Source organism: Thrips palmi, unplaced genomic scaffold, assembly GCF_012932325.1.
Source record: "Thrips palmi isolate BJ-2018 unplaced genomic scaffold, TpBJ-2018v1 HiC_scaffold_1, whole genome shotgun sequence".
Classification (NCBI taxonomy): Eukaryota; Metazoa; Arthropoda; class Insecta; order Thysanoptera; family Thripidae; genus Thrips; species Thrips palmi.
The window spans coordinates 6,292,010-6,315,766 of NW_023144620.1; the positions used below are offsets into that span (position 1 = coordinate 6,292,010).

General features: G+C 61.6%; 1 protein-coding gene across 1 annotated transcript; it reads left to right on the forward strand.

The window, feature by feature from the left end:
• The first annotated feature begins 320 nt into the window (after positions 1–320).
• Positions 321–15,477, forward strand: LOC117640262 (mRNA decay activator protein ZFP36L1). The gene is made up of 2 exons (XM_034376620.1): positions 321–759; positions 11,823–15,477. Exons 1-2 carry the CDS (start codon positions 703–705, stop codon positions 12,918–12,920), a joined length of 1,155 nt encoding a protein of 384 aa, XP_034232511.1. The 5' UTR covers positions 321–702; the 3' UTR covers positions 12,921–15,477.
• Positions 15,478–23,757: the final 8,280 nt, after the last annotated feature.

Consider the following 23,757-nt stretch of genomic DNA (forward strand, 5'->3'; position numbering starts at 1 on the left):
TTTGACGCCTTCGGTGCTTTTCGGCTTGGGCGGCTCGGCCCGCCGTCTCGAAAATGGAAACACGGCCATTTCCATCTTCCATCTCGTCCAGAGATGTGAACATTGTTGAGCCCGCAGCCCGCAGCGTCGTCGGGGTGTCGTCAGGAAAACAAGGAGCAAAAGAAACGGCAGGGGGAGGACGCGGCGGCGCGACAGAGATGCAAGACGAGACGAAGACACTGGTAGACGGCGCGCGGCGCGCGGATTGGACGGCGTTAGTTCGGGCTCCGCCCCCCAGGCACCGCGCGGCGCTGCAGTCGCGACGAGGGAACCGGCAGGCAGCGGCCGGCACCGCGCCCGCGCTGTGGCTGTGGTGTTCGTTCGTTCGTTCAGTAGGCTAGCAGCAACCGACCAGGACGGACGGTGCGCGGTCGTGTTTCGGTTTCGGTTTCTGTTTGTGGCACCTAGCAGAATCCTTTGGCTGTCGAAGGAAAAAGTGGTCTTGTATTTTGATCTTGAAAATAAAAGTCACGTTGCCTTCGATCAACAAAGTGTTACATCAAGCATAGAAAGTGTGTGAAAAATCAGTGTCATTCCTGTGAAGTGTTGTTCAGTGAAGAATAAGTCTGTTCAATTGTGATTGACAACAGACACAACGAGTGACAAGTGATTTTGTGCTTTGGAAGACAAAGGATTAACAAAATATCTGAAAACGGCGCAGTTATGTCAGCTGCCGTCATGTCGTCATCGGTGTACGATTTTGGAGACACCCTATTAAAGGTAAGAATTTTAACCCCCAGCCGGGCAGTTGTATTGAACACCCCGCTTGGTAACCTCAAAGCGTCGCGTTCGCTTCAGGCAGACTGTTATGTCATGCCGGCTCGCCAGACGCACGTCCCGTATGGCAAGACTTATTTCCTTACAATGACAACCCCGTCTATTCCGCCTTGTGTAACAGTTGGCCTGTTCTGATCGTTCATTTTCCATTTCCCTTTCCCCGCCCCCGCCGTGGCAGTGCCGTGGCAGTGCCGTGGCAGGCTGCGACCTGTTGAAGGCATGATCGCCCGGACCGCCAACAGGTGTCTCTCTCTCACTCGCACTCGCTGTGTTTGCGCACGTTGCTCGCAGCTGCGGCCCGCATTTTTGGGCGGCAGCAGGGCGGCCGTTGCCGTTTTCGCGTGTAGTGGTGGTTTATGACTCTCCGCTCCTCTCCCTCCAGTGGCGGTGCAGTGGCGGTGCGCGGTGCCGGCACTGCTTTGACCCGCCGTGCCGCCGTACCCCAAAGCAAACGCCGCCTTTTCTGCCTTTTCTCGACGCGCCTCTCCTTGCATTTGCACCCTTGCTCCTGATTGGCTGCCGCGCTTACCGCGTCGCGTCGTGCGTGTGCGCTTCTATCCTAAAATCACCTCCACCCGCAAGCTCTAGTTTTCACAGTGCGCTGTGTAATGGTCGCTTTGTTTCTCTGTCCGCCGCGTATAAAAACGGCGCTTAGCCTTTTTTCGATGATTGCCAGCGCGGTGTAACGTCGCGCCCGAGTGAAAGAGAAACCAAACTGACTGTGCAGTTTCCTGCAGGCTGTGATTTGCTGGCTGGCGCTCGGGGTGAGGTGGCGTCACCGTTGGCATAACCCGGAGCAGGCGCACTGTTTGAATTTCAAGCTGGGGCGCCGCGCCGGCCGGTGTGTGTGGTGGAATGGGAAGGGTGTAACGCACAGCGCCTCGCAGTGGCGTGGTTTGAATTTGAATTTGGCGCCGGCTTGTGGTGGTGCACTGTAAAGGGCGCTGAACCGTGTTCAGTGTTCAGCACCTCCTGCCGGCACGCCGGATTTGAATCGAAACGGCGCCAACCAGTGTGGCAGCACTCTGCGCTGTGCGCCTGGGAGCGTGGCGGGGGGCGTACTGTATTGTTCTTGTCCCCCCGGCACGGCACGGCGCGGCGAGGCACGGTCGGCCCAAAACGCGTTTCGTCACCGGCGAGGGAAAAACATAAAAATAAAAATACGGTGCGCGAACAATCTAGCAGTTGCCAAAGCCCTCGCCTTTCCCAATCGAGTCCGAAGTCGCGCGGCGGGCGTTTCGCACTTTACGAACCTCGGGCCGTGCCAGGGCGCCGCGCAAATGCCACTCACTCCGGGCACCATGTCGGCACTATGGGTGCGTTATGTCAGCACACTGACTCCGAAAGTCGTTTGGTCGTCGCTCTGCCTCTGTCGCACTCGCGGGGCGTCCCGTAGGGCCGCGAGAGAGAGAGCCTTCAGAGTCGCGGGGCAGCGCGTTGTTCTTTTACGAGCGTGGACCCCGTTGGTACTCGAACCCGAGGCGCGCGGCGTGGGCGAGGCCTAGCCGGCGGGGCGGCTGGCCACCGCTGGCAACTTGCGGAGGTGTGAAACAGTGCAACGCTCCGACGGCGTGCCGAGGCGACGCGCTGCGACGCGCGCGACGCGCCGACGCCCCCTCGGCCGGCGCTGCTGCCCATGATTCATCCGACGTTCAATTGACATTTGCCCGAGTGTCGGCCGTGGCTGGCGGCAGTGCGGATAGGACGACCAGCCGGGACGGCCGGCCGGGCTGTCCGCGGGGTCGGCGACGGCCGCCCATCATCTTGCCCTCCACGCCGCGCCCCTCCGCCCCCGGGGCTTCTGGGAACCCCGGCGTGCCGCGGAACCCGCCGACCTCGCCGAGTTCTTGGGCCCCGCGAGGGGACCGTGAGGGAACCGCACGGCGCGGCTACGTCGGGTACACTGGCCCGGTTCCCGCTTTTCGGCGCGTACTGCTTGCTGTACTCGCGCACCGCGCCGTCGAGTGTTTTGTTTGCGCTGATAAGCACGGCGACGTTGCCGCGCTCGCCGGGGTCCCCGCGCGCACCGCCCCCGCCGCGGGCCGCGGCCGCAGGTCGACGGACTGCCCAGGTCACCCGAGGCGCCGGGGCCGGGCCACCGGGTGCTAGCCGTCACCATGACCGTCACCGCGCACCTCGCCTTGGCCGGCGAAGCCTCACTCGGCGGAGTGGACACGGCGCGCCTCCGAAAAGTAAATCCCCTTTCAAATTTCAACGTCCCCCTTTTGTTGAAAAATGCGTCCGGGAGAACGACCAGGCGATGAACATGTGTAGGGGACCGCCAGGACACTGTCAGGACGATGGTCGCGCTCGCTCGGGCGGCTCGGCCGGGATGGAGGTCAATGGTTGTCCTGCACTCATTATGCCGGCAAGTGCCCCGCTTGCCCTGCTCTGCCTGGCCTGCTCTCCAGGCGGCCGGTCGGTCACCGACGCGTCCAACACGTGTGCGCCCGTGTGTTGGAGAGAGAGTCAGTGTTGTTGTGTCCTCCTGCTCGCTGCCCTTCGCAATGGATGTCAGCGCGCGGAGTCTTCTTGGAAGTGACGCGACAACAATGAACACACTCACACACACACGTATGTACGCGCACACACATGCGTCGGAGCTAATTTGTGAATGGCATTGGCGGAGTATCGGTCACGCTGCGCGCGCGCTCACACACACACACTACACTGTACCACACACACACACACGCAGTCACACACTCGCGTTACGCCACGGCTCGGCCGTTGTCGAGCGCGCGCAAACTGGCGGCATTCCGGTCGCGTTTCGAGTCTTGTTTTGAAAGGCGCGCTCGGCCGGGGGCGTTGCAACGCGTCGCGGGTCGTTGCCTGGCGGTCGCCGTTGGACGTTAGTGTTCCAAAGTTACGAAAACGGGTCCATTTCTTTAGACGTACCTATGGACCGGCTAGGGATTTTCAAACACTTGTTGGCCGTGACGCGCTGCGCCCTCGGCTCCGCCCCTACACTGTGTTTATCAGTGCAGGCGCCCGGGCCGCGGACCGCATGGCGTCACTAGCGTCACGGCTGGAGCGCGGCGGTGGGCCGTGGCGGGGCGTACGGGCGAACCCGCCTCAAAGTGCGGACTCTGTCGGGCTGGCAGACTCCCCCCCCCCCCCTCGCGCCCCGAGTCCAGCCGAACTGTCTACGCGAGGTGGCCGATAGCGGCACATCCGGTCGCGCTTATCGCGAGTACACTGTCGCGGTTCTAGAGCGGGCCCCGCTGCCGCCTTGGCCGCCGCCGCCCTTTCCAGTGTACGAAAATAGTTGCGACCGAGATAAGCGTCGTGGACACGCCGCCGAAAAGGAGCGATTGGGAGACGACGCGTGCGCGCTTTTCCTGACCTCGTTCTCGGCCCGCTTGTTGTGCTGGGGATGCTGCTGCTGGCTGGAGCGCATCGCGCCACGTCGCGCCGCATGGGGTCGCCGGGTCGTCGAATGTGTGCAGAACTGTCGTGGAGAAAAACAGGCCCCCAAAAAAAGGGGGCTGGGCTGCATCTCAAGGCGGGGGAGGGGGCGGGGGAGGGGGCGGGGGAGGGCTAGACAAAGAGACTGGGGGCGCTCCTGGGGAGCTTTTCGTTTCGTATAATAGCCGGCCCGTCGAGGAGGTGCGGCTGGTGCGGCTCCCCCCTCCCCCCACCCCCTCCGGACCCTCATCCCCTTGACCCGACTCACTGTTGTCTTCCCTGCTGGAGTGCTCCCCTCCCCCCTCCCCCTTTTTCCAAAGGTTAGGTCAGGGTCCAGGGGGGATTTTATTGCGACAATAGAGAACTCTGCGGCTGTTGACTAGGATCAGGTGCCTGGCGAGGTGGATAGGGGAAGGCTGCACCTGTGAATGGTGTTGAGAATCCTCAGACATGTGCAGTGCGTGGATGTGTGCGCGCGCTCGCGCGCGCAAGAGGGGGGGGAGGGAAAATCACATCTCGTCTCTGCAGCCTACTGCAGCTTCCCCGGCTGCGGCGTATATTATTTTTGAGAGGACATTACGACGCGCACCGCAGTTATCAAGTCTTATAACTTTATTTTTGGTCCTTTTTCTCTTTTTTCGGCCCCGACCACCGCCTCGACTGCGCGCGGCCATTTGAGTTCCCTTTCTTATTTTGGCGCCGGTTTGCCGCTCGGGCATTTAAGTCTCTGCGTGCGTCGCGTCCCTGCCATGGGAATAAATGTCCGTCATTGTCATCGACATGCACATGTTGTGGGGGGCGGGGTTAATGTTGCCTGACCTGGCTGCCTGCCTGCCTGTGTGGCGGGGGCTCCTGCCGGGCGTGGTCTGGCTGCCAGCCCTGCCAGCACTGCCAGCCCTTTACGCTTTTTGCCGAGTGTTTCGCCTCGCCCCTACCCTTTCCGTCGCACAGGGTGCTCCGGCAGCGGGACGAACGTCGCCGACGTGGACCTGCCCGGGGTGCCCGGTGACGTCGACGGGCTCGTCCGTGAGTCCTTGGGCGGCGCTGACGCCAGCAACGCCAGCGGTGGCGCCAGCGCGTTGTTCTCTGCTCTCCCCCGCCAGTCTGATGACCCCAAGGCCTTTGTGGCGCTGCTGCTGCTTGTTGTCTTGCTGCGCTTCCGACCCCCCCCCCCCCGCACCTTTTGGCAGGCGAGTCCCGTGACTCATTGTGGCGCCCCGAGTGTCATCCCTTTTCCCTTTCATGTCGGAGGCCGAAGGGCGACGGCCCGACGACGGCCCGAAGGACGGCCGAGTGGTGGGAATTTTGGCTGGCGGCCTCTCTCCGGTAAAAACCGAAACAGGCTTATGACTGTGCGGGAGGCCGTCCACCTCACGTCGCTGACCGCCGCCGCCGCAGCTGACTTCGTCATGTTGGTTGCCTGAAGCTTTCTGTCGAAGTCTCTGTCAGGTTGTGGCGGCAGTGCCTGGCCGCCGCTTCGGAGACGCTCCGGAGACACTTGGGAGCAGTCCGGCTTGGGAGCTGCTTTTGCTTTTTGGGGTAGGTCGCGGCCCGGCGGTTTGGCGGGCGTGGCGGCGTGGTGGCTGGTCTGGTGGCGACGGCGCGCTGCTCGGCGCTGCAGCGGCGGAAGCGGGTTTGCACGTTGCGTTGCGTGCGCCGCGTGCGTCGCCGTCGTGTCTTGGCGTGCGTCGCGTCGTATCGTGTCGCTGGCGACGTGTCGTTGTTGGAACGTGACGCCGGTGTTGTATGTACGTACCCGACCGTACCCGTGCGTGCGTATGGGGGCACGGCGATGTGGCAACAGCGCTCGGCCCGCGGCCCGCGAGCTCGCCGCTTGCCAAGCCCCGCGGAGTTGACATGGCGCGACTGCCAAACAGGTTGTTGTTTTTGTTTTCCGTGACGCTGGCGACGATGATGATTTCGGACTTGGGCGTGGCTGAAATTTTCCGCCGTGGGGGTTGGTCGCGTGCTCTGGGGCCTCTTTTGGCAGTGCACTGTACACAGACGTACACTACGGGCAGTCCGTCCCGTCCGCCTCAGTGTAACTAATGGTTTCCAGAGTGCCTAACTGCCGGCCGCCCGCCCGCCCCCGCCTCCGCGCCGCCTGCCCCCGTCCGCCCCTCCTTCTGTCTTGTCACGCCACGCCTCGCCAAAGGCACGCCACGCCACGCCGCGGGTCGTGACCCCCGCGGCACGGCACGGCGCGGCTCGCGGCACGCAGCGGCGAAAGGTGAAGGCTTGGCTGGTCGCGCTGATCGCTGACTCGGGGTGACGTGACTTTAGGTCGAGCTGTGCGCTGCGCGGGGGCGGGGGCGGGGCTGGGGCCGGGGGCGGGGAAAGGACAAGTGAAGCCGCCCGTCGCAGGCTGACGGCGACGACGCCGCACTATCGCAGCCCGCACCACTGTCAGCAGTCATCCGTCGCCGTGTGATGATACCATGGGGACGTTGCTGTGGGACTGTCAAATAAGGTTCAATAGAGTTCAAATACAAAATTTTTATAAAACTTCTCATTAAACATTTTAATTTTTTTCAAAAAAAAAATAATTCAAAAAGATTTACAATTTTTCTACAAATTTCATTTTAAAATTAGAAAATTTGGAAATTTTGACACTAGGAATCAAACAGTTGAAGAAATGGCCATTGTACTCCGAAGCTGGTCCTGGGCGTGCAGTTTGTTTTGACTGTGGCGTGCCGCGGGCCGCGCGGTCCGTGCGGGATGGGCGCCTTGATTGCGTCGGCTGCGCGGCGTGGCGGTGCTTGGCGGTGCGTGGCGGTGCGCCGGGCTGCGGCGTGCCTTCCTCGGCGGCGTGGCGGTGCGTGGCGGGACTGGTTGCGGCTGATGACGCCAGCTGACCTTGAGCAGGTCCTGAGTGAAGCCGCGCGGCGTGGCGCGGCGCGGCGCCAGGAACCGGTCTCTCCTTTCGGCCCCTCCACCTCGTTCCCGCCAAAAGTGGCCGCCGACCCGCGAGGCCCGCGAGGCCCGCGAGGCGCTCTAGGGCGCGGCGCGCATCCTTGCCGCGGGGTAAGAAGGGGGCCGCGGAGCTGCAGTCGTTCCGTCTCTCTCGCACTCGTGGGCCGACCCGCCAGGCCGCCAGGGTGCGAGTGAGACGGAACGACGTCGCCGGCACACTGGTGCGGGACAGGAGGAAGGTGTCGCGGCTAATGTCGCCTTGAACGGCGACGGTGCCGCCGCTGCATTGTTGCGGCCGTCGCGGCGCTGGAAGTGGCACTGGAGTGGCGCGGCTCCGCGGCACACTGTAGTTTATCCAGGCCTCGGCAAGGCCGCTCCCTTCCTCGCGTGGAGCTGGGAGCACTGGAAGCACCGGCTGGAGGAACTCGCTGGGAACCGAGGGGAACCAGCCGCCTCATCTCCGGCGCGCTCTGCAAAGTCGGCTGCCTGCTTCCCGCCGTGCTTGGTCTTGGGCAAGGCGCAGCAAGGCGCAGCAAGGCGCGGGCTAGGTTTTCCACGGCGCTGCTCTGGCGTTGGCCTTGCGCTGCACGCGGTGCTCGCGTTGCTCGCGGTGCACGCTGCACCCCGGCGATGGCGATGGCGTGTCCGGTGGTTGGGTCCGCGGTCCGCTCGGCTCGGCTCGGCCCTTGCCGGCACCGTTGCACCGGCCCCGGCTGGGCTCGCGGCCCTCGTGGCTCGGCTCGGCTCGGCTCGCGAGCTCTCTGGCTTCGGTTTCCTGTTTCCACGGCTCCGCTAATCAGTTGTGGTGACCCGTCCGTGACGCAACAGGCCGACGGCGGGCCGACCGCCGCGGCCGCGCTCATGTCCTACTTGGCGGCGCGGGGCTCCTGGGTGCGATGCGCGCTGCGCCCGTTTTCGGCCCCCTGTCGAGCAGCGCGCCCGGAGGAGTGCTGGTTCGTCGCTGTCGCACCTCTTCGGGACGGCCCATGAGAGCTGCTGCTGCGTTGGCTGCGTTCGCTTTGGCCGCTTTGGCCCAGGTCAGGCTCGGTCCCTGGATGGACGCGTGGGTGGACGCCGCCCGCGCGCAGCTTCCTGGTTGTTACGGGCCGCGGGGCCGCGCGCTGGCCGGCTGTGCCAGTGGCTGTGCCGTCCCATCCCCGTGGGTGTTTGGGTGAAAGTGACCGTGGGACGACCGGCGGGGCGGGGCGGGGCGCGGGGCCGGCGAGGGAGGTGGAGGGGGCGGCCCTGAAGAAAGTGTTGAGGGGTTCCCGCTCTTATGTAAGGCCAGGCCGGCACCAGCCGGCACTCGTTGGCGGGGCGCGCGGCGGGGCGGGGCCATTGTGTAACCTAGTAAGCCTCCAGAGTGTGTCGCTCGGCCGGCCTGACGGCCTGCTTTGGGCCGCTGGAGGTGTGGCAGGTACCCGCGGTGATGTCACCGTGTTTGGGGGCTCCGAACCGGTACGGCCGCGGCCGGGCCGTGGGCCGGGCCTGGCCGGGCCCGGGGGATGCACCGTCAAGGTCACGCACGCTCTCGCACACGGGGGGCACGGCGGTGTGCAGCGCGGTGCTGGTCGTGCTGGTCCTGGCGGTGGTTGGCGACGTGCCGTCCCTGAGGAGCACGCTCCGCCGCGCCGCCGGTCGTGCAAGGGAACGGCTACCGTGGCCTCCTTCGGCCCCTTCGGCGCTGCAGTCAGTACGCGCCGCACAATTATGGATCAGTGGCCTCAGCGCGCCTCGGCCCGAGCCTGAGCGTCGTGTTTTTGCCGTGTGGTGGGGCGGGGCGTCGAACGGCCGATGCATTGAGTCCAAGGGTCGGGCCTTTGTCGCGGGCAGTGCGCGCGCACCGTGCGTGCCGCGTGCGGCGTGCGTCGCGGGGCAGTAAACTCGACGTGCGACGCGGTGCGACGCCTTGGTGCAGCCGCCGTGGGCGCGGCCCCGCGCCGCCGCCCTGCTTTTTTCTGCCACGGCGTGGCCCTCGAGAGCGTTGGCTCGCAGGCCCCAGGGTCGCGGCGGTCGCGGCCCCAGGCCCCAGGCCGGGCCACACGTGCGAGTGAATGCTTGCTGCAGTTTCGGCCGGCGTCTGCGTGAGTGATGATTTTCGGGCGTGTCTCGCGCTGCCACACCGCCTGCCGACTGATTCTGCTGCTCTGTCTCTCTCGCACTCGTGCGTTGTTCCGTCGGGGTGCGAGAGAGACGGAGCGACGAGGCGCTTGTTGTGGAATCAGCCCGCCGACTCTGCTCTCCGCCCCTCTGGGCCGATAATGAAGCCTGGTTATTAACAAGTGGCTGGCAGGATGTGCTCGCTGCTCGCTGGTTGATGTTGGTAGTACTGCACGTGACGGGCCGGCGGCGTCCGCCTGTCTGTCTGCCTGTCCGTCTGTCTCTTCTGCTGTCCGACCGTCTGCCGATGGCTTGATTTGCGCGAGTGCTGCTTTCGCAATCAATCGCCACTTCGACGGTCCGACGGAATGCCGCGGCGGTCCAGTAATGCCGAGCGGTCTGTCTCTCTCGCACCCCCTGCGCAACGCCCGGCACGCCCTGTGAGTGCGAGAGAGACGGAGCGCCGGCGGTCCGTCTTGTGTTTTTTCGAGGGTCCTTTCCCGGGCTGGCGCTAAGGTCCTGCAGAGGTCCCTGGCTGCATCCTCTAACGAGATGGAGTTAATGAACCGCCCGGCCTTCGGGCAGCCCTAGAGGCCAGTCGCGGGCCAGCAGCAAGCTGTCGTTCCGTCTCTCTCGCACCCATGTTAGTACCGCAAAGGTGCGAGAGGGACAGAGCTTCGAAACGGTCCTGCGTTGTTCGGAAGCAGCGTGCTGGCGTGCTGCTGCCTTGGCGACGCGTGTCGGACGGCCCTATGCGTGTTGGTGGTGTTGGTCTTCGTGGCGGGATGGTCGCACTTGCCACGGGCTGTGGGCGTCGTGGACGCGTACCCATTTTTTTGCGGTGTCTGCAACTCGACTGATGTCGGTTCGACTACGCTCTGGTGCCCCGCTGTTGGTATTTATTCCTCCGCCCCCCTCGTTTTTTGGAATCGCTGTTCTTTTTTTTTTCCAGTGCGGGACGTTCACTTCGGCTTCGGCTCGGTGCAGCCGGTGTGGCTCGGCTAGCTTCGGGCCCACTCGGCCGGGCTGGCTGGGCTCGATCTTGCCGGTCTTGCCGCGCTCCGGAGAGTTATGTAATGGCCAGGCGAGGCAGTGCCAGTGCCTACCAGTGCCCGGCCCGGTACGGCCCGGCTGCCTGGCACTCGCTTGGTACCGCCGCTGGCTGGCTGCCTGCCTGGCTGGCTGGCGCGGCCCCGGGTGGCCCCGTTGTGTAAGGAAAATGTGGCGCAGCGTAATCCATGTGAAGCGAGAAGCACCCTGGGGGGCGCGCGACCCGCGATCTCGGCGCAGGGGGTCTTGTGGGAGGGAGGGAGCATCCCGAGGCGTCTCGGGGATCTCGGTCTTTGTGACGCGGGCAGGCGCGATGTGAGCGTGCGCGAGTAATGAGAAATAGCCGTTCTTACTACTCGCGCGCGCCTCCGGCCCTCCGGCCTCTGTGGCCTGCGGAGCCTGCGGCAGAGTCCGAGGACGCGAAGGCCGCGGTGCTTTCCAATCGGACGCTGGTCGGCGAGCGCCGAAGGTCGTCCTGCTGGTGTGGTGGCGGTGCTGGCGCGCGGCTCTCGTGACGGCGGGACGGTACTGGGCCACTCTGAGCCCGCGGCCCGCGGTGACACAATACCCCGCTGCAGCCCGGCTGGAGGGGAGGGGGGCACCGGAAGGATGGGCGGGGCGGGGCGCCGCCGCGCTTGGCGGACAGTGAAAGTGCTCTGGATGCGATGCACAGCGCAGAGACTGCAGCGGACTGCACCGCGGCGCGTCGCGCAGCAGTGGACTCGGCGCCACTCTGCTTGTTGTTGTTGTTTTCCGTGTCCGGAAGGGATTGAGTGATTTAGCGGTTTAGCGCGCGGCGCCGAGTCAGGCTCGCTCGTCGAGATGCAGCGGGGATTTGAATATGAAATTGCGGCGGGGCCGACGCGTTTTTCCCCCCGGCCGTCGCACCACTCTTTTTTTCAGTCCCCCAGTATCCCCCGTGACACTCGTCGGCTGGTTCAATAACCCGTCGGCTTATGCCCCGTCAGCCTCCCTGACGGGCCGGGGCTAGCCGGGGCCCGGGATTCGAAGGCCGAGCGTTGCCCCTCGCCCCGCCTGGCTTGCCTGGCTTGCCTGGGCGGCCCGTGACGTTGTGGCTGGCACGCGGTGCCGCGCGGTGCCAGAGTCCTCGCGCCTCGCTCCTCGCGCCACGCATCGCCTGGGCATGAATAAGCGAAGTAGTTCCAAGTCGTTCATCCCATGGCATGCCATGGCAGTCGGCGGCGCGATTGTGTCGTGAATGCGTTATCGGATCCATGAACCCGGCCCGGCCGACGCGCCCGTCGCGCTGCGTGTTCTTAGCGGGCCTCTCTGAATGAAAAGCAAAGCGTGTCCGGGGAGGCGACGTGCTGCCTGCTGCCGGATGGTTTTCCCTGCACGGTTTAGCACTGCCCCTGCCCTCCCCGCCCCGCCTCGTTACGACCTTCGCGCCTCAGTGCTGGCCGAACGGTGTGAACCGCGTTCACTCTGTGGGAATCTTCGCCGTTTTCCACCTTTGACAAGAAACGTGTGATTTTGAATGAAGTTGTCTAACTCGTTGCTCCCTTTGTGCGTTGCAGAGCCACAACAGCAGCGCCGGCCGCCACCAGCACGGTCAGCACGGCGGCGTGCGGTGGGCCGACGCGCGGGTCGCCGGGGTGCTCGACTACCAGCGCGAGGGCCTCAGCAGGCGCGCGTCCAACCCCGTCACGTCTGCCCCGCCACCCGGCCTGGCCGCCCTCAACATGACCCACGCCCTGGTGCTGCAGCTCGACACGCAGCCGCAGTCGCCCCCCGCCCCCGCGCCCGTGACGCCCACCCCTACACTGCAAGCCGTGCCCCCCGCGCACCGCAAGCTGGACCGCAGCCACAGCGAGCCCGCCAACGCCGCGTCCGTGTGCAAGTCCGCGGCCGCGGCCGCCGCCGCCGCCGCCAACATCAACACGTCGCGCTACAAGACGGAGCTGTGCAGGCCCTACGAGGAGTCCGGCTCGTGCAAGTACGGCGACAAGTGCCAGTTCGCCCACGGCGCGCACGAGCTGCGCACGCTGGTGCGCCACCCCAAGTACAAGACGGAGCTGTGCCGCACGTACCACACGATCGGGCTGTGCCCCTACGGGCCGCGCTGCCACTTCGTGCACAACGACGAGGAGGTGATCGGGCACGCCAAGCCCAGCATGCAGAACGCCATGCCGGCCGCCATGGCCAACGTGGGGCCGACCGGCGTGCCCAACGGCGTGCCCACCGGCGTGCCCCGCCCCAAGGCGCTGACGCTGGCCACGGCGCCGCTCCCCGCCCACGCCGCCCACGCCGCGCACTCCCCGGCCCACAGCTACCTGGGCGGCTCCACGGCCGACTCGCCCTCGCCGACGTCCAGCCTGAGCCAGTCGCCCACCAACTCGCACCGCTCCTTCTTCATGTCCTCCGAGGACGTGTTCGGCTCGGGGTCCGTGTCGCCCACGCCGTCCTCCGCCACGGCCAACACGGCCTTCTCGTTCGGCCAGGACTTCGGCCTGGTGCAGTCGCCCCCCGTCGGCCACCACGCGCCCTGCGGTAGCGGCGGCAGCACCGGCTCCGGCAGCTCCAGGGACTCCCCCTCGCCTCCCGGCTCCCCCTTTCGCCTGCCCATCTTCAACACCCTGTCCAACCAGGTGCTCAACATCCGCCTGGACGCGTAGGCCGCTCCCTACCCTCCCCTGTTCGTCCTGCCCGTCCCTCCCTCCCCATTGAGCACAGCACTATTTATATTATTGTACAGAAAAGAAGAGCGGCCCAACCATGGGATTGGATCTCCTGCGGTAGGCCTTGCTTCCTTAGCCGCCTTAGCGTTTGCTCAACCATCACGATGACGTTGTCCTGCTGGGAGACAACCTACCTACCTTTATCTACGGGACTGGTGTCGTTTCTTCTCTTTTTTCCATGTGTAATTTATTTGTGTATCTTATGAGTTGAAAGGTGTAATCGATTGAACCTGTGAGAATAATTATAGGCTTTTGACTTTTTTTTGTCGAAATCCACCTTGACCAAGATGTTTTTTCAATTGCGTAAATTATCATTTTATGTTATTTATTATTTTACTTATGAGTTGAAAGTCATATGTTTGTTTTTGTTTTTTTAATTATTATTGCTAGTGCGCTTAAGGGCATTTTCCTTTATTTAGTAATGCTCCAATCGTGGAAACCATCAGGGACTGAATGTCCATGTGAAAGGTACCTTAGTCCAGTAATGCCCCCAACGTGATGTGATTTAATTTTTAAAATAACCTGGTTAAAGTACTTTATAATAATAGAATTGTACATAAGTGAAATAAGAAACAAAGTTAACCAAGTTGACCACATTTTTTTTGTCATTAACTTCAACAATCTTTATTGTCTAGACTTCTCGTTTTGAGTGTAAATTGCTGCACTTTCCATTCCATTGATTAATATTCCACTGCTACACATTCGAATTATGTTAGTACATTCATCCATGATAACTTGAAAGACTGTCAACATGATATTTCCTCAAAGTATTGAAAGCTTGATTTCCTTTGTTTTCATCTATGATAGAGGCTTTCTTCATTGAGCCTAAAAGCTCTTAAGCAATAAGATTAAATGCTCACCATGTGCGGTTCATATATGTGATGTATTGTAGCAGCATCCTTAACATTTCTCCCTGTTAAATTATTGAAATTGGACGTGTCACTTTCACATTTGTCTTTCGTTGTTTCTGTGAAACATTTGGAAAAGTGCATCAGGTTTTGTGATTCTGCTTGTATATTATAATTTATGTTTTGTATAAACTGGAACGAATCACTATGGTCCTGTTTGTCTTGTTTTCGCCCCTCACAATTTATTTATGATGATGTATACATGTATTAATTTTTGCTTCAATCAATTATATGTTTAACGGAGTGCACTGACTAAGAAAGATTTAATTGCTAGGGGCGGCTTTTCAGCCATGGTACATGAAGGCAGTGTGGGCCAGTATTCATTGAATTCTAGGGCCGGCTGGCTGTCATTTGTAGGTTTTATACCTGTAGTCACTTAATATAACTTATATTGCCGGTATTGTATTCAGTTCTCCTGAAAGAAAATTTTGATTTTGAAGACAGAGGAGCCAATGTTGAAGGTTTGATTGTGATTGGTTTCGCACATTTTTGTTTTCTTTTTTAAATTATTTTATAACATGTTAATTTATATATTTTTGAGGTCCAGGCAACTTGTCTGGCATACTATCATGCTGAATCAGGTGCCCAATAATTCCTCACTTAGATAATGCGTTTTAGACAGGACAACTGTAATATCCATGTGTGTCGATTCAGTCTCTGCACTTCCCTTTATTTCCTTTTTTTATTTTAAACTGTTGAATTATTTATTGAGGGGCGCCAGTTGTATTTATTGTGGTCGGCGCGTTGCTGCGCGGGTTAGTCATGGGGAAGTAGCCAAACCCGTTTCTCATACAGGTCCAGGAGCTTTTTTCATTCACCTTTATTTTTCTGTTATCTGTTCTTTTTGTTTCTGTTTTTTTTTGCTTTTTTTTTTCAAACTTTCCAATTCTGGAGCGAAACCAACATACTTGCAAAATGAGCTTCCTGGCGCGGGCGGTCTAGAGTGCCACTGACGGCCGTGCCCCGCCGGAGCAATCTAGTGCGCTTCGAGCCGAAGGGTACATGTACAAGTTGCCCTTGTTCCAGTGTCACAGCTTCGGTTTTGGTTTCGTCCTTTTCGGGTTCCTTCGGGTCTCAAACCTTGCGCGTTCGGGGTGAAGCAGGGCACTGGTTGCATCCCTACCGCGAAAGGTTTCGGTTTCCGGTTGGGTTGGTGAAAAATTCTTGCTTTCAGTTTGACTTTAAGAAAATGTACTATTTTTACATAAATAGTTTTCCCTGTCTATTTAGTCAAGTTTGTATTTAATGTGTGGTAACTTATTTAACAAGTATTTATCACTTTTTGTTTTGGACGACGATCGTGCAAAGACACCTTGTGTATGTTTATTATTTGTTTATAAAGGATATGTACCATTAAATTATATTATTTTATAAATCATGATAAAACTACGTGGAAATTGGTGTTTTTCTCTGAGTTTTTTATATTGTCAGCAGACGTAAATTATTGAAAATTTGAGCTGAGTTATGTTTTAGTTTAGACAAATGTTTACAGTGTGTAAAAAACTTATATTTTATTGCTCATATTCGCTTATACACTATGAAGAATCGTAAAAGTCAAATAAAATCCTCTTTCCATTGTTTTCAAATCAGTCTTTTTCTTCCTTATACACAATACCCAATCCAAAGATTTATCACCAAAAATTATTTGAGAACATCAAAACAGTGAATGACTGTTGAAATGGAGAGAGAATAGGAGAGAATTAAAACAACAAGAGAGAGTGAGAGCAGCAAAAGGACTAAAATAACAATACAGACGGCCAAGAATATGGACTGAGATTGGACATTGCATGTCCTGTCCGCCACGCTCCAGGGCCTTTTTTCCTCGGCGAAGGACGAGGGGGAGGGGAGGGGGGACAAGGAGCGGCGGCCGAGGCAACATTCAATAACACTCCGGGCTGGGGTACCCGGGCCGGCTGGCAAGGCCTGGCGGAGGAAGGGAAGTGAACCCCTGCTGCTGATTTAAATTTTATTCCAACTTCGGGTTGGGCCGTACCGGCAGAAACATTTTTTCAAGTGCGGGGCGAGGGGCGCCGCCGCTCTCGGGTGTCGCCCCGCTCGCAGAGCACGCAGAGCTTGCAGGGGATGTCAACTGATCGGGGAACTCGATACGAGCGGCCCGGCCGCCCAGCCCCGGCCGGACCATGCCCATGCAGGCCCCCTTGTTGGTGCTGGAAGCACGCTGGAAGGGACTGGGCTGGTGGCTGGGCCCTTCCCATGAGTCGCCCGTCTAGTCCTCTTGAGAGCCACTTTTCGATTGCATTGGGCGGCCCATTGAGGCATTGAGCATGCCGTGGAGACTGGAGACGGGCATGCTGGTAGGACCATCTCCGCACTGAGTGTCGTGGCGACGGCCCCTGGGGGTGTCGCGACGAGCACCCCGCGTGACATTCACTCCTTCACCAGCATTTCAGGATAAATAACTCCGGACGGCCGTGTTCTTCGTGTGCGCTCCGCGACCAATCCGAAGTCGCCTCCTCAGGATCCCATTTTTCGCCGCCGTCTGCGCCAAGTGTCCCTCGGCGTGTCTCGCGTGTCCGATGCGGTAACTGGAGGAAGCAGGGAGCGCGGCAGGAGGGGGAGGAAAGGGGGAGAGAGGGGTGACAGGAGCAGAGCGATGAGCTGGTCGTGGTCGGGCCGATTGGTACCGGTTCCGCAGGGTGTGGTTCGATCACCAGTGACGCGCGGGCTGTATTATGGGATGGGGCCACTCGTTTGCACAAGCAGCTTCGTTTAGCGCGAGCCGAGCAGGGCGGAGCAGAGCAGCCGCCCCGGGCGAGGCAGGGCCGAGGAGGCCGAGGCAAGGCAAGGGCGGAGCACAGCCCGCTCCTCAATGCGATAAGTCAGCCGCGGGGTTAGCGCTGCAGCGTGCATCCCTTAGAACGCGTCGAGTTCTCTTGGTTCGATTCCCGGCCGGCACCGCGGTCGTTTGAATTGTGCGCGCGTCTCGACCATACGGCAGCACACTGTGGCACCGTGTAGCGTCGTGTGGTCGCGGTGTGTGCGGCCCCGGCGGGGCGAGCAGCACGCCGAGAGCCGCGTGTACAGTGTAGTACACATTTACATCGAATCGGAGACGCCCGCCCCCTCGAGGACCCCGTCGACGTGTCGGTCGGACTGCTATGGGCTGCTGGCCGACGACGCGTCGGCGCACTGTACTTGTTTTGCGTGGCGTGGAGGCCAGACCGCGTGGCGGTGCCGCGGTGCCCAGGACAACGCCGTGCCCGGGTACCCGGGACGCCGTGCCCTTCCCTGTCATCTTGGGGCTGTGGGCGAGCGGCGAGCGGGGCGCGGGTATGGCCGCGTCGCCTGGCCGCGCCTGTGCCGGGCACCCGCCGCGCCGCGCCGCGCCCCGCCGCGCTCTACACGTGACGTGACTTGACGTGTGACAGTCTTTTGTTCCCGGCAGCCCCCTGGCCGCCCGGCCGCAGCCCGTGGAGGTACCCAGCGACTACCCACGCCACGCCACGCCACGCCACGCCACACGCCTCGGCCGGCCGCCCCGCTCGGAATCGAAATCAATGCACACACCTCGACACACCTGCACCGGCCGACCAGGACCGGGGACCCCTTGCCCCCCCCCCCTTTCCCCCATCGCCTCCAGCACTCTAACTTTTCTTGTTTGGTGCTTTATTGGAACACAAACGATATTTTAATGTCGCCTTTCTTGTTCCTTTTCGTCACGTTCGTGATCACGTTCGCTCGCGCTCGCAGGGCTGGCCGGGGGGGGGGGGGGGGGGCAGACGCGCAGACGGTAGGTGCGCCTTGGGTGCCTCTCCCACTTTCCCCCTCCCCTCCTCCCTTTTCCGTGGATCATGTAAAGCCCATAAAACAGAGAAATGTGCCAAGACTGTTCGCACGCCACGCCGGCCAGTCCTTCGAAACCTTCCCAATAGCCCCCTGCTCCTTGCTTTCATGCGAATCCTGAATCCCGCGAGGCACGCCGCCTGCCGAGTCCGCGGTAGCCTGCACCGCCAAGCACGCCTGCTCGACAGGCCTGCCCACCGCCACGGCGCCCGGTCGCGCAGTGTATCGGCATCGGCGCTCCGGTGTCGCACGGCCTGCCTACCTCCGCCTAGAACACGCCCACCGGGCAAATTATCTGCCTCGTCGGCAAGCCTCCAGGAAGGCGCGGACTGAGGTAGGCAAACCGGCCGTCGCTGCCTACAAACAGGACGACGGCGCCAGGCACGGCCGCGCACGGCCGCTGGGGGAAACCGGTGGGAAACTCGATTCTGAAACTCTGTCATCACGATGCGGTGACGGCCTGCTGCAACTGCGGTGTCCCCGAGACGGTCGCCCATCACGCACGCACTCTTGGCGGCGTCCTCGGGCCTCGGGGACGCGCGCCTGACGGTGCGGGCGCCCATAGAACGCCGGGTCCTTCTGCGGCGTGTCCTTGGCTGTCCTTGGCGGGGCGTGCGCGTGCGCAGGCTAGCGCCGGACTCCCTCCGCACTCGTTCGTTACGTGACGGCGTGCCTGACGGCCCGACGGCGACGCGGGCCTGCCGGTGTCCGGGACTAACTCGGCCTTATCGGCCACCTCGCCGTCGAGCGCCGAGCGCCTCACGTGGGCGACGCCAATCACCGCGGCGGCCAGGATGCCGTCGTCAGCGCGATAAACGCGGCGCTTTCTTTCGCGCCATTCGCGGACAAGTTCGTCACCGTCTCCCTATTCATAGCGTCGCGATGACAGCGACGCTCCTCTCCTCACGCTCGCGGCGTGCATGGCGGCCCGGCGGCCCGGCGGCGCGGCGGCGCCGCGAGATCCTCCCGACTCGTTTTTGGAGGCCAACATGTTCCCCTCCCCCTCCGCGGCCTCCTCGCGGCCGCGATGCCGCGATGAATGGCGCCTGCTGTAACGACTCGTACCACATCCTGGAGCAGGCTCACTTAGTCACGTGATCGGAGGACGTGTCCCGGAGACGCGACTCGCCGCCACGCCGCTTATCTGCGGCCTTATCACCCTGACGGCGCGGCACTCCGCGGCACTCCGCGGCGCGGCCGGTGGCGTTCTCGAAAGCCTTAGCGCAGCGCGAGGATCGCGACGGCCGAGACACGTCGCCGTCGTCGCCGTTTTTGCCCGCGCGACCCGCACCGCGCCGCACCGCGCGCCCACCAGCAGAAAAACAACGCAAAAGGGACTTATTCATCACCGCGACGTGACGTCACCGCGCGGGCCGCACGGAGAAAGGGGGGGGGGGGTAATTGAAGGCGTGAGCCCTGGAGGGGGGAGGGGGAAGCCCCACCGGGAGGAGAGCGAGCGAGACGGCACATAAACAGGAAATAACAGCATTAAGATGGTGATTATGTTGCGTGGTCGAAGAGGATGGATCGAGGGCCGAGAGAGACGGCGCGACGTGTAATACGAAAACGAACAAGGATAGTGGCGGAGCGTGGCGGGCTAGCGCTGCACAGCCGCCACTTGTCTCTGGACTGGAGCGCATCTCTATGGGTGTTGTGTTCCGTCCGTTCCGTCCACCAGAAGCGCGGCATTCGCGGGCATTCGTCCAGTGCCGCGGTGAGTTGCAGATCTCCGAGTGTGTTACTTCATTATTTTATTAATCATTGCGACTCCGGCATGAACCCCGCTGGTTGGGCGTCGCGGTGCACGCGCTGCACGCGCACGGCGACAGCCCCGCCGACAATATCATTTCTCGATTGGCTCGGATTAGATCGCCTGGCAATTAAGTCCATGTTTTTCAAGCGGCCTGCCCGCGCCGGTCCGAACAGTCGTCTCGTCGCTCTGTCTCTCTCGCGCCCCTACGGGACGGCCCGTGAGTGCGACGGAGACAGAGCGACGAAGTGCGGCTCCTCGGCATCAGCCTGCTGGCTGGCTCGCAGCCACCGGCTGCCCGGGCTGGCTCTGGCTGGCTACCCCCTGCATGTTGTTTGCCAGCCGGTCCGGAGATGGCGCTGGACAACCTGCCGGGCGGGATTGCAAATGTGGACAGCCCTAGCGCAGCCTGCCGCTGGAGCCTGCCGCTGGAGACTGGGCCTGGAGACTGGAGCTGGGGCCTGGAGCCCCCAGCGGACCAGAAATACGACTTGCGGCTTGCGGGCGTAACGCTGCCGTGACGCTGGCGACGCGGATTGGCGTCAGCCTCTCCAGCACCCTCGGCTGGAGCTGGAGCCTGGAGGGCGAGGGCCGCCGGAGAGCCGCTGGAGCGTCGAGTCCTCTGGAGAGCACCAAAACTTGACGCAAAATATTTGCCGCTCGCAGCGAAGGGCTTGGTTTTTCAGCGTGCGCGACGCGACGCCCGGCCTGTCCGCTCTAATTATTGCCTGTTGCGTCAAGTTGCTGCTGCTGCAGCTCCCCGCTCCGCGCTGTGGCGTGGCGTGGCGTGGCGCGGCGTGGCGCGGCTTGCATGCTGCGGCCAGCGGCCGTCGCGTGAGCGTTTTATTATTTCCAGGCTTCCTCTTTTTCGGTCCGAGTCGAGCGAGGCAGACCGAAGGGCCGCGCCGCTGCGCTGCGCGCTCTATCGGCCGAATCTGCAGCGCCACACTCCGCCACTGTCCGCGGCGCGTCCTCGTTTTGGCGCGGCTTTTGATCGAGGCCGATGTCACGTGACGACCGCGTCACGGCAGGCGGCGGCGGGGCGCGGCGGGCAGAGCTGCAGCCCGAGTCGTCGAACCCGACGCTCGTCGCTTCGTCCTCGACTGGCCTGAATTTTTCATGTGTCGCTGCTTCGCTGCTTCGCTGCAGGGGACGACGACGACGGCCACGGGGACGGCGGCGGCCATCAGGGCCATCGGCACGGCCACGGACGAGGAGCCGCGACGCCCGTTCGGGTCCGTTCGGGTCCGTTCGGTTCGTTTGCGCCTTTCGGCTCTCCCGCCGGGAATATTCCACCGTGATTAAGATCGACTATCTCCTTTTATCAACAGGGAGGAGCGCGGCCGGCACCGCGACGATGCCGCGAGCACGTGTGTCGACGACGCGGTGGTTTTTCTGGGTATCTGGGGCAAAGTTGACTGTGATAGTGACCGAAACTTTAAGTATAGTGTAGAAGAGATCTAAACAATACAGCTCGCCCTCAACAGTGGAATGAAGATTCGTCAAAGACTTGATTCTTTGATTTGCATTTTGAGCTTGTTACAAGTCACTTCAACTTGACAGGCCCGCGCCAGACTTCGGCCGAAGTTTGCAATATCAACTCTGAAATGCCTGACTAGACTTTCTGGTTGGCGTGGACTCCCTGGGAGCCCGACGTTCCCCGACACACTGGGGGCCTGCTTCCGAACTAGCCTGACTGGCGACGGGGGCTGGCCCCGCGAGCGGACGGCAGCACAACGCGCGCAGCGCGCTCTTGCGGCAGCTGGCGGAATCACGTCGGGCGGGTGACAGGCGCCAAAGTCGTTTCTGTGGTGACCATCTAATTCAGCCATATTTCCTGTCGTTTTCTGTAAGGAATCGTCACAGAGTCTGCCATTTCACCCACGTGACACGACAACCTTTCAATTATGACCCACAGTCAAATTCACCGTGTGCTTCAAATCACACCCGACTGCTGCTGCTGACATAATCGTCTTGACTTTGACATTGGGTGCGCGAAGTGGTGTGTCCGCCCCGTGTAGTTCTCGCTCTCTCTCTCTCTAAAGATGCATCCTGCCTCCACCTGCGGCGGCCGGCCCGGTACGGCCCGGGGGCCCGGCCCGTGTGTGTCAGCCTCAGCCAATGGCAGGCCGTTAACCCTAGTGATTAGCGCGGCCAGTCAAACACAGATGGTGTCGCCAGTGAGTCGCCACCCGTTGCCACGTACGCCGTGCTCCGCGACGGAGACTCACTCCGAGAGTCGTCTGTCTCTCTCGCACTCCCAGCGTGTCCGGTACGGGCGCGAGAGAGACAGAGTGACTCTCGGAGTCTGCAGCCACCGTGGTGGTGGCGTCAGCCGCGTCAGCCGAGCACGGCGCGGTCCTCTGGGTCGGTTTCGTCGCGCGGTGCAACCACGTCGGCTCGGCGGCCGCCGGCATTTCGGATTTCGAAAGAATGACTGGACCGGACTCCGGACTGGCCTGGCCGAGGGCCTGGACCCGTTGGCCGGCCCGGCAGGGGTCACACACACTGGACCCGGCACAAACCCTAGACACGCTCTGAACGGGAGGTCCTCGGCGAAGCGCGCTCAGGCTGGTACCTCCGGATAGCCCTTCCAACGAGTAATCCGTCGGCACCCTCGCGCGTCCGCTTCGAGACTGTTCCAGGGACGCAGGAGTCGAGTCCGCCTGGACGTGACTGCGGGGTGCGGTGGTCGTCGCGGTCGGGCAGGGCGTCGGGACGCGTGACGCTGGGCGTCAATTTGAGCGCCTTGATAACGCGACCAACAAACAAGGAGATAACGCCGCGATAGGACTGCGCCTACACTGCCAGCCCCACCCGGCCCCGCCTCGGCGGTGGCGGTGGACCGGAGCAGCAGCATGCAACCACCCCGCCGTTCGATTGCAGCTTCGGCCGCCTCCATCCAGTCGTCGGTGGCGGTCGGAAGACTTTGCCATGCTGCAGGCTCTTTCCGAACAGTCGCTCTGTCTCTCTTTCTCTCGGGGCGCCCAATGAGTGCGAGAGAGATAGAGCGAGGTCAAAGGTACTACAGTGCGCCGCGCTGCGCCTGAGGCCAGGCCTGAGGCACTAGTTGAACACAAGAGGGCGTCCTGCAGTCCTGCACCGCTATCTGTCGGCCGACTTACACGCTATCTCTAGCGCTGTGTACCCAGTGTACCGTCACGAGCCGACTCGCGTGATCCGTCGCCAAAATAAGCACTCGTTTATTTTGCCGCGACGAAACCTGCTCAAGACTTTTGCCATAAAACCAATATTTGAAAAACAACAACAGGACGACGGTCCTCTTACGACATCGTGTCTAAAACCGTGTCCAAACTGACGCCGCGCACTTTTGAAAAAGTCCCGCGTCTTTGAAAATAAATAAAACCGTTTGCGTTTGTACAGTGCCGCGGAGTCCTGGTGGCGCGCTCACCTTGGCGACAGGCTAGAAGACACTGCGCCACAGTGCCGCGCCGCAGGCCCTATCGGCTCACGGGCCCACGGCTCACGGGCCCGAAACCCGAAAGGCTTGCCGAAAGGCACAACGCCACCCTCGCACACCTGTGTGAGTCACCGCCGGCCTCATTCCGAACACACTACGCCTCTCGCGCTGTCTCTCTCGCACCTCCGGGCCGCCTCACGGGATCGAGAGAGACAGAGCGACGATGCGCTGTTGGGGATCAAGCCGGCTGACCCCGCCGCCTGTTTGCGTAACGATTCACGCGACCCGTCCCAGGCCAGAGGCCAGCCAGGCACTCCCCGCCCTTTTTCTCGAGCGCGGAGCGCGGCTCTCACCATTCCCATTCCGAACAGTGCCTCGCACAGTGGGCCAGAAGACCGGTGAAGGCGGCCAAAACTCTAGATGCGTTTTGAGCTCCAGAGTCGCTAAATGGGACTCGAGCCGAACGTGTGACCCCACCAATGGATTCCTCGTTCGGAGAGCAATCCATTGGTGGGGTCACACGTTCGGTTCGAGTCCCTCTTAGCGACTCTGGAGCTCATAACGCGTCCGGAGTTTTGGCCGCCTCCCACACTGTGCCTCGCCGTCTCTCTCGCACCCCTGCGGAACCAGCGGAACGCCCCCGGAGTGCGAGAGAGACGGAGCTTGCTGCAGCGAGTTGTGCGAGTACACGCGGAATATTTGGCGCTGCTCGGCGCGCGCCGCGTCACATCCGCCGGGTTTTTCTTCCGTATTCGCGGCTCCGCGGCCCCGCGGCTTGGCGGCTGCGCGGCGTGCTCGCGGAAGCGGCGGCGCGGCGGCGTAACGCTACGCGCAACGCGACCCGCGGGGGCGTCTGCCTGCAATCAGTACTGATGTGGACCGCCCGCCCCG

What these genes read in the sequence shown, in the direction of transcription:
- LOC117640262 (XM_034376620.1), top strand. Translation starts at nt 703, where the DNA reads ATGTCAGCTGCCGTCATGTCGTCATCGGTGTACGATTTTGGAGACACC. An exon ending in TTGGAGACACCCTATTAAAG is followed by an intron (nt 760 to 11,822) that starts GTAAGAATTTTA and finishes TGTGCGTTGCAG; the next exon opens with AGCCACAACAGCAGCGCCGG.